General features: G+C 34.4%; 3 protein-coding genes across 4 annotated transcripts; all 3 read left to right on the top strand.

Moving 5' to 3' along the window:
* Positions 1-991: 991 nt before the first annotated feature.
* On the top strand, positions 992-1,807 carry LOC115695298 (uncharacterized mitochondrial protein AtMg00310-like). The gene has a single exon (XM_030622373.1). The coding sequence runs from the start codon at positions 992-994 to the stop codon at positions 1,805-1,807; it is 816 nt and encodes a 271-aa protein (XP_030478233.1).
* A 30-nt stretch (positions 1,808-1,837) lies between these two features.
* On the top strand, positions 1,838-2,563 carry LOC115695297 (uncharacterized). The gene has a single exon (XM_030622372.1). It carries the CDS (start codon positions 1,838-1,840, stop codon positions 2,561-2,563), a length of 726 nt encoding a protein of 241 aa, XP_030478232.1.
* A 91-nt stretch (positions 2,564-2,654) lies between these two features.
* Positions 2,655-9,527, top strand: LOC115725525 (protein EMSY-LIKE 3). 2 transcript variants are annotated; one of them, XM_030655078.1, is made up of 10 exons: positions 2,655-2,987; positions 4,885-5,093; positions 5,185-5,294; positions 5,439-5,688; positions 5,799-6,011; positions 6,104-6,172; positions 8,301-8,540; positions 8,630-8,698; positions 8,779-8,842; positions 9,089-9,527. In XM_030655078.1, exons 1-10 carry the CDS (start codon positions 2,960-2,962, stop codon positions 9,130-9,132), a joined length of 1,296 nt encoding a protein of 431 aa, XP_030510938.1. In that variant the 5' UTR covers positions 2,655-2,959; the 3' UTR covers positions 9,133-9,527. The 2 variants fall into 2 exon arrangements, with proteins under 2 accessions (XP_030510938.1, XP_030510939.1); XM_030655079.1 differs by lacking the exon at positions 2,655-2,987 and having other exon boundaries at positions 4,910-5,046; positions 5,148-5,294.
* Positions 9,528-9,933: the final 406 nt, after the last annotated feature.

Genomic DNA, 9,933 nt, shown 5'->3' with positions numbered 1-9,933 from the left:
TCTTAATAATGGAGCTGATCCGTCTGCTTTCAACAAGACTCTAATCACTTTGATTCCCAAATTTAAGAAACTAAGGAATGTCTCTCAATTGCGCCTCATAAGTCTTTGCAATGTGCTTTACAAATTGGTCTCAAAATCTATTGTGATTCGCTTGAAGCCTCTTCTTTCAATGGTCATCTCAGAATCTCAAAGTGGTTTTTTGCAATCTCGACTTATCACTGACAATGTGTTAGTTGCTTTTGAATTATTACACTCTCTCAAACATTTAAAAAGAGGAAAAGAAGGTTATGCAGCCATGAAGCTTGACATGAGTAAAGCATTTGACAGAGTGGAGTGGCACTTCCTACGAAGCATGATGATTGCCTTAGGATTTGCTCCCTCAGTGGTTGAGCTCATTCAGCGATGTCTCAACAGTGTTTCTTTCTCTTTTTTGATAAATGGCTCAATTCAAGGACATGTTACCCCTAGTCGAGGTATTTTCCAAGGTGATCCCTTATCACCTTATCTTCTTATCATTTGTGATGAGGGTCTCTCAAGACTTCTACAATATGAGGAAAGTCGAGGCAATCTTCAAGGGTTGAGAGTTGCTCGAGGTGCTCCGTCAGTGTCGCACCTATTTTTTTTGCTGATGACAGCCTTGTTCTTAGCCGTGCCAATAAAAGATCTATTGATGCTGTTAAGCGCTCTCTGGACTTCTATTGTCATGCTTCAGGCCAACACTTAAATGCAGAAAAATCAATGCTCTCCTTCTCGCCAAACACATCGTCTGCAATTCAACTCAACATACAACAAACTCTTCAGATGCCTATCAAGCCTTGTCATGAACGCTATCTAGGACTTCCTTCGTACTCTGGGAGGGATAAAAAAGTCCTATTTGGGGAGATTAAAGAGAAGTTATGGAATCATCTTTCGGCATGGCAAGAAACTGCTTTCAATTGGCAGTAAGGAAGTTCAACTTAAAGCGGTAGCTCAATCTATACCCACATATGCGATGAGCTGTTTTCGCCTATCCAAGTCTCTAATCCACCAAATTGAAGTAATGATGAATAAATTTTGGTGGGGATCCAATTCCTCATCTTCTGGGATTAATTGGAAAACTTGGAATGCTCTTTGTCAAGAAAAAGTTGAAGGAGGCATGGGATTTAGGAGTTTTGTTCATTATAACCAAGCATTATTGGCCAAACAAGCATGGTTGATCTTCTCCAATCCTTCATCTCTCGTTCACAAGATACTCAAGGCCCGATACTTTAACTTTAACGCCTTTTTGGAAGCTGAATTGGGCTCTTACCCATCTCTCACGTGGAGAAGTATTCTTTGGGGGAAAGAATTACTATGCAAAGGTTTGCGATGGAAAGTAGGTAATGGAAATCATATCTTATGTGCTTCAGGTCCATGGCTACCTGACATAACCTCTTTCAAGCCTTTGATGTATAAGGACTCAGACACTTTGATGAGAGTTTCTGATTTGATTACCAGTAATAGACAATGGAATCATACTCTTCTTGAGCAATTGTTCCTGGTTTCAGATGTCAATAAATCAGTATCCACATTGGCTACCAAACTTGAAGAACAACAACCTACTGTCAGTTCAAACAAATCTCTCATTTGGTGGAAAAAGTTCTGGTCTTTGTCATTACCTTCAAAAATCAAGATTTTTCTATGGCGTGCAATGCACGAGTGTCTCCCAGTTGCTGGAATCCTTCATACCAGACATATAAGTGATTCAGCAACCTGCTCTTTATGTCACCGTGGCAATGAGTCCATCACTCATGCTCTATTTTTTTGCAAGAGACCACAAAAAGTCTAGCAACTTTCCTCCTTTCCAATAAATGAATTCATGTCTCATAATATATCTCTTATGGATCTAATGCAGAATATATCTTCCATATGGTCTTCCAAAGAAATCGAGCAGTTTGCTACCATCCTTTGGACCATTTGGAATGAGAGCAACAAAGAAAGACATGGTTCAAAAACAAAGCCACCTGAAATTGCTTTGTATTTTGCAATAGATTATTTGGAAGAATACCAAGCTGCTCGGCCTAAACCAGCTAATGCTACTACTTCTGCAGCTTCTGTTTCTGCAGATTCTCCTTGGATGAATCCTCCCTCAGGCCGGCTGAAGTTAAACACTGATGCAGCAGTTAGCACAATGGAAAATAAATCTGGTTTCGGGGCTGTCCTTCGCAACAACACAGGAGACATCGTAGCTGTCATGGCTATGCCTTTTCAAGGACGTTTTAAACCAGAAATTATGGAAGCTATGGCTTTGATTTACAGCTTGCAATGGCTCAAAGTCCTTCAAATACCAGTCTACTATATAGAAACTGATTCTTTATTAGTGGTTAAAGGAGTGCAAGCATCTCAAAGACATACTTCGGATTTTCATTGTCTGTTAAATAATATTTCTCTTTTAGTGTCCAATTTTCCTGGGGCTCAGATCTCACACATTTATAAATCTGTTAATAATGCGGCTCATCTGTTAGCCAAATATGCCCTCTCGGTGAATTCTAATTGTATATGGTGGGAGGAATTACCTCCTCCAATTGTGCCTTTTGTATTATAACTCAATAAATTGTAATTTTATCTAAAAAAAAAAATACCCTGCTTTAATTAAATTATTATTTATTTATTTATTTCTCTGATATTATTATTATTATTTTGAAAAAAGAAAAAAAAAATAAAGAATTTGCCCCAATACAGTGTGAATATCCAGCAGTGATCGTCTCCCTCCGACCGCCACTCACACGCTACTCCGTTTGATATTTTCTTTCTCTCTAATTGGTTCTCACTGTTAAACGACAAAGTTGTCTCCACATACGACGTCGTTTCAATCTTCTCTTGGGATTTTCTCGCCCACATAATTGGAGTTCAACACTCTCTGAGCAGTTCGATTTGCCTCCCCAAACTAGGGTTTTTACTTCAACCACTGTTTAGTTCTTCTATACAGTTCGAGCTGGCTATGGACTACGAGCCCTACGATAGCAGTGGTGAGTTCACTCTTTCGATTGTTGATTTGCGTCTTTTCAGTTTGGTACTCTTTTTTTTCTTTCCCTTAAGTTGAATTAGGGTTAAGGTTTTGTTTTGCTTTTCCCTTCTTTGATTCTGTGATTGGCGCCGAAGAGAGAAAGTATTAGTTTTTATATGATTCAGAATTTAATGATGACATTGAGTTTTTTGGTTGAATCTAAACAAAACCTCTAAAAAATTCAAAGCCTGAATTTCCTTTATGGAATATCAGCAACTCGGCCAATTTACACTCTTGTTTCTTTTGGCCATACTGGTACCCTTATTTTTTCTTCAAAATGTTCTTCAACTTTCTGTAAAGTAAACGAAAAGCGATAAATTTATACTTTTATCAAAGACATTGAATCTATTGAAGAACCCTTTTTCTATGGCAGGAAACTTAAAGAAAAGAAAGTAAAATTCTCTGATTAGTTAGAAACCATCATGCCATTTGGATGGAAAAGTCCTAATTTTTTTCCTCTTTTATGGTGTGCTTGACTGTGTGGAACTTAGATTTTAAGAGGCAAGTATAAGAAGTAGTAAAAGAAGTTGAAAAGAATTTATCTTCTCCTACTTTGGATTTGAACAGAAGAGAATTGAAGTGTTTCTAGGAGAAACATAAGGCATAAACTGAATAAAACGTTTATTGCATTGTTTGGAGGACATATAAGTATCAAACAAAAATAAGAATATTTGTGAATTTGCTCATCTTTTTCCCTTGGTTAGATTTTCATATTTTCTCTTCTGCTAAAGTAAATTCCATTTACTAATTACTTTGCAAAAATCTATGATGGGTACAGAAGCTTACTATTTCAATTAAAACTACTAGAGTGAAAAATTCAGAATACTTCGTTATAAGCGTGATGTTTTACTGGGAAGATGATAATCTTTGGACATGAATATTTTTTATCTATTTTCCTTATTCTTTTTTTTTTGGATAAGAAACAAAGATCGTGTTATAGTTGCATATGAAAATATGTACATGTATAAACTATAACGTTGCTAAGAAGTCCTCTCTAGAAAATAGAAATCCATTATATATTTGTAGTTTCCCAAGGTGTATCTTTTGGAGTGACTTGGGATTCAGGTGCTTTTCTTTTGTTTCATATGTTTTTGAATACTAGAGAGGAACTTTAATGTATTCAGAGGGCTTATTTATTTTTCTTTTATTCACATAAGTATAATGATTAATACACTCTCAATTGACACATTCTAATTACACTATGATGTATATTTATTCTTCACTGTGAGTATTTTTAAGTGAGAACCACTTGAGATGAAATGCACATCGTAGTGTGTAAGTTAATATTGACACTCTCACATTACATGTATGTAAGTATGTTGTTTTTCTTTTAAAGAAGGAAGTTTGTGAATAAGTCAGTGTATTGGCAGGGCAGCTAGTTATCTTAGTTATGCTTTTGTTTCAAGCTGTTTTGTTTTGTAATATGTAAACATAAGTGAACTGGGATTTTTTTGATGATAGGGAGAATGTTTTGATGATTTAGTCAGAAGTAGGACTGTAGTTATTCATTTTAAATTTCGATAAAGTTCAAAAGTGCTTGAAAATTAAATTTTTCTTTACATGTATATTTGGCTTAATTATTTGGCATTTCATTGCTATTTTTTTTTTTATTTTCACATGAGAGCTAGGAGGAAGGGGTGGTTTTTTTTTTTCTTTCCAAAAGAGCTTTTGTTTGTTGTAAGGCTTTATTTGGCTTAACTGTCTCCTAATACATATGCTGCAATGTAGGTTCCGTTGTTAACTTTCTTAAATTCTCTTAATTTTTATATTCTCTGAGCTGTTGTTAATTTTCTTAAATTTTCGTCCTCATCACACTATTGATGATTTATTTAATTATTTTTGGCAAACAAATTTTACAGGAACTGATGATGATCTTCCTCCATCACATCAAAACAGAATCCCTAGAGCAGGTCGTGTTGCAGGGAATGGAAGATCTGCTATGGGCTCTCTTCCATACTCTAGGATGTATGGTGAAACTGACATGGAGGCTCAGATTCACCAGCTTGAGCAAGAAGCATACAGTTCGGTTCTAAGAGCCTTTAAAGCTCAAGCTGATCTCATTACTTGGGTACATTTTGTCATTTTGTTGTCATGGATCTAATATTTATGTTTTTCTTATCAGGTTTAAATGACTGCTACATGAAATGTATTTTCTTCAGGAAAAAGAAAGTTTAATAACTGAGCTAAGAAAAGAGTTGAGATTATCTAATGAGGAACACAGAGAGCTTTTAGGACGAGTTAATGCAGATGACATCATAAAGAGAATAAGGTCTGAAAGACTTCAGAAAAGTTCTTTTTGTTTAAATGAGAAACTAGGACTATTTATTATGTTTTTTTTCCCTCTTCGTATCTTAATATATATATTTTTTTGATACATCTTATCTTAATATTTGGTATGGTGTGTTTCCATTAGGGAGTGGAGACAGGCAGGTGGAGCTCAAGCTGGTATGCCCAGTACAAGTCAAGCAGCTCATGATCCAATACCTAGCCCCACAGTCTCTGCATCTCGCAAGAAGCCAAAAGTCTCTCAGTCAGTAGCCTCCCAATCCTTTGGGGGGCCATCTCCATCATTTCACCCACAGGCAGCTGGATCCCACCAACCATCTTCATCCACTGCAAAACGAGGATCTGTTCCAGGAGCCAAGGGAAAGAAACAGAAACCTGTGAGTCTTAAGATTTTTATGATATTGATGTTGGGCGTAACCATGGTCTTATTTTGGAAAATTTTGTGTTATGACAGTTTTCTTAAAAATGCTTTTTTTTTTTGTATCAGGGATTGCCTGGTGGTTCATCAATGAAGCAATACCCTTCTTCTGGTCCGACTGGAAGGGGTCAAGTTGTTAATAGAGTTGCTTCTGGTAACATTGCAAGTGAACATGCTGAAGGGGCGGCAATAGATTCATTAATAGGGAAGAAAGTGAGAACAAGGTGGCCTGATGATAACAACTTTTATGAAGCTGTTATAACTGACTTTAATGCTGCCGAGGTACTTTTTGTTATGGCATTTTCTTGGACAACAGTAAGTAGAAAAGATATGCATTTGATGTCTATTGTGTTTTATTTTTTTGAATTTGTCAGGGAAGGCATGCTTTAGTTTATGATATGGGTTCTAATAATGAGACATGGGAGTGGGTTGATCTGTCAGAGGTAAAATTAAAACCGTATCTTGTTGGCTTTTCTTTTTGTATCAAATTTCAATATTTTCATACTTTTTATTTTCTTAACATTACATCAGCAACAATTTAACTACTGAAGATGTAAATGGTTGTGGGTATAGTGTTCCAAGACAAGAGAACTAATTTACTATTGTTCATCACTCACACACATATACACACACAGATATATATATATATATATATATATAAATGTATATTTATATATATATGGAATCACTTGAAATGTTACAGCAGTCAACATTCATAGCTTTTCTGATTCAACCAGATGAATATAGTTTTCGCAAACCAAAGAATAATACTACTTCAAACTTTTGCTAACATTTATTTGATCTCTTTTATTTACCTCTGTGTGCTTTGTCAAATATTATTAACAGCTTTACTCCTGACTATTTGAATGGGTAGTCTGCTTCTCACTTTCTTCCTATTAAGTATTAATGGGTAGATTGCATTTTAGCCCTTCCCTTCATTTTTATGTGCCTTCAACACTTTTCCCTCTGTAATGTTTTTCACACACTTTAACCCATGAATTTTGTAACCTGTTCTACTGTCCAACTGTCTTTCAATTTTCTAATAAATCTTTGACGGAAGTCTCCATGCATGCAACCACAGAGATTTTTCACTAAGGGTAGGCTAGGAATTTGTCAAAGATTAAAAATTCCAATATTATGCTTTAAGTTATAGTCTTTTGCTTATTGATAGCTGTGATCTTACCCCTTTTACTTGTACTGGCTTTCAAAAAATTTTGTTAAATCATCTACTACTATAGGTACAGTATATATATAGTAAGTTTGTAGTGAGTAATTATTATCATTCTTTCTTTTGTTCTTTTTCTCTAATGGCTTATCAATCAAAAATCAAAATAAACCACAACTATTCCCAGTTATTCATTTCTAACGTGTACAGTTCAGAATCTGACAAGAAAAATATTTAATGTCTTATCGAGAATTACATTTATGTTTTTGTTATATTAGTATTAGCAGCCTTAAATGGAGTTACCAAACTTAGTCCTCTTACACATTAATTGAGTAGTCCTCTTACACATTAATTGTTAAGTCCACATATTAAGTATTAACTGGATAGTTGCACAATAGCACATTCGGAACTGGTAGATATGGTAAATTAAGTCTTCGTAGGAGGATTGTTTGACTGGAGAGAATTAAGTTGATTTTTTGAGTCATACCATTTCGGGTATCTACTTATTCAATTTTATAGGTTCCATGGTATCCAAACCCAACACCTCATTGAAGGAAATATGTAATTATGTATGGTGGGTGTACTTGACATACTCTTCATTGGTCTTTTGTATATAATTTTAAAGTCAACAGAAGGTGAACTGAGTAATTATTTTTTGCTAATAGATGTGTGATGAGGATAGTGAATTATGTGAAGTCAGCAGAAAAGAAATGTTAGTAGGCAATTTTGTGTTATTAATTTTGAGATAACTACGTTGGGATCCTTTTTATATGTTATGTAAAATATTCCCATTTATCTTGGATAACTTCATAGGTATCACCAGTTTTTAGCTATTTCAAATATTCTAAGTTGGTAATTTCTGAAAAATCAGACTAAATAAAATTATGGTAGGGAACTCCAATCTCTAGCTAAATCGACAAATTAAATTCTTTTGAACTCTTTCACATTGTATAACTAACAGCCTACCCAATTTGTAAGTTTCTCCCATATATTTCGTGATCCTCAAAATTTTTCTAAGTCTTCTGTTGCTCTTAAATCAGATTTGCCCACCAGATAGCCATTATAGCTACACTTCATAACCTTTTTGTTTTATCTTATCTTCTTGAGATAAATGAATCTAATACTCCGAACAGTGTTGCTCAATCACCCTCTGTATCTTGAATTCTTTAAGCCACCTGTTTCTGAACAACTGAAAACAAAATACTATGTTTCTTCATTTTTCTTACAGTGCACACCACACAGGAGACATTGATTGCTATCAGTGTTGATTTGTAGCATTACAAGAAGTGCTATATATATAATTCAAGTTAATGTCCATGGAATTAGTTTCTGTCTTCATCATTTACCTTCTGTTTCTTCATGTCAACAATTTGTTTCTCATAAATAATTTGGTTTCATGCCAACAGATATCCCCTGGAGATATTCAATGGGTAGATGAGGAGGTCTCTCATCGCGGGGGCTATGGTGGACCTGGTCATGGGATCAATAGACCAATAGGAGGTCGTGATACTGTTCCAGGTGCTGGAAGAGGTAGAGGTGCTACAAAAGGTCAAACAAGAAAAGACTTTTTGCCATCACAAAATGGCATTGGAAAGAAAATGCCAGATGAGATCAAAATACTCAACACGGATAGTTTAATTAAGGAAGTAAGTTCAGTAGGCTGGTTACTTTTAATTGAATCATAGGTTTGTTGAATCCTTGCTCAGAGCATCCATCTGTGATTGAATTTTGATAGGTGGAGAGGGTCTTTGGTTCAAATCATCCGGATCCACTTGAAGTTGAGAAAGCAAAGAAAGTTCTGAAGGTCGGTACTTGCAAAAGTATTTGTAATGGTGTTTCCTTAGGTCTATGTTTATTAATCATGTACCAGCACTGTTAATGTAGGACCATGAACGAGCTCTTATTGATGCAATTGGAAAGATTACGGATATCTCCGATGGTGAAAGTGGTATAGTATAATCTGTCTTCATGAATTCTTCATCGCATACTTAGCTGTAACTGACTAACAATAGAATAATGTCATCAGAGAAGCAGACTCTTTAAGCAGTTTGGCATAAAATTAATGTTTTACCTTTCTCACCTCACATCCTTCTACCATGATAGCTGTTTTGAAAGTCGGCTTCATTCTATTTTTTATTTTGTAACAAGTTTAGTATCCCCTACTTGATTCATTTTTCTGTTTGCTGTGAAACAGATGAAGGTGGACACCAGTTCTTGCATGGACAATCCACGGACTGACAATCATGTATTTTGGTTAGTTGGAAGGAACAAAAAAGGGGAAATAAAAAAAAATAGTTGGTTGATTTAAGATGAAGTTGTGCAATAAGAGATGGCCAGCTTGATAATGATGCTGTGGGGGAACAAATTCAATTGATAATCAGTCCTCTTTTGTAAAATCAGTCCTTTTTCTTATATATATAAATTTTATTTAGTGTATTTTTTAATTCCCCAACACGGGTAATTAGCATGGGTTTTGGGCATTTAGGATATAGATTTTTTAGGCTAAGAATTCATAATAGTTTCTTGACGGTGATAAATTTAAGCATAGGAAAGTCTGATGCTTTATGTAACAAATCTGATTTAGATAAACTTGTCATGTATAATATTTGCTATTATTGCTCTCTTTTTAATAATTTCTACGAGTGTTATATTAAGGTTTTACATTTATTTGATCCAAGAAAGAAAATTTATGGGAAAACATTTGACGAACTAGGTACACATACACCAATACGAGCAAATATAAAATCTAATTGTTGATTTATATGTGTGAAAGTTACATTTATTATTATTATTATTATTATTATTATTATTATTGATTTATACGTGTGAAAGTTACATTTTTTATTATTACAATTATTACAATTTGAAGCATGAAGAGAATTAATGTTTTAAAAAATCTAGTAAATAAATACAGTATAGCAGTTTATGACTTCATATAACGCATTAATATGCAATTTTTTTTTTTTTTTTTTTTTTTTTTTTTGTGATGGAATCATAAAGAAAGATATAGTACTATAATTTAAGAAAAATAATTATATA

This window comes from Cannabis sativa, chromosome 6, assembly GCF_029168945.1.
Source record: "Cannabis sativa cultivar Pink pepper isolate KNU-18-1 chromosome 6, ASM2916894v1, whole genome shotgun sequence".
In the NCBI taxonomy this organism is placed as follows: domain Eukaryota; kingdom Viridiplantae; phylum Streptophyta; class Magnoliopsida; order Rosales; family Cannabaceae; genus Cannabis; species Cannabis sativa.
The sequence above is the reverse complement of the archived record's forward strand: the minus strand, read 5'-3'. Positions and strand labels throughout refer to the sequence as shown.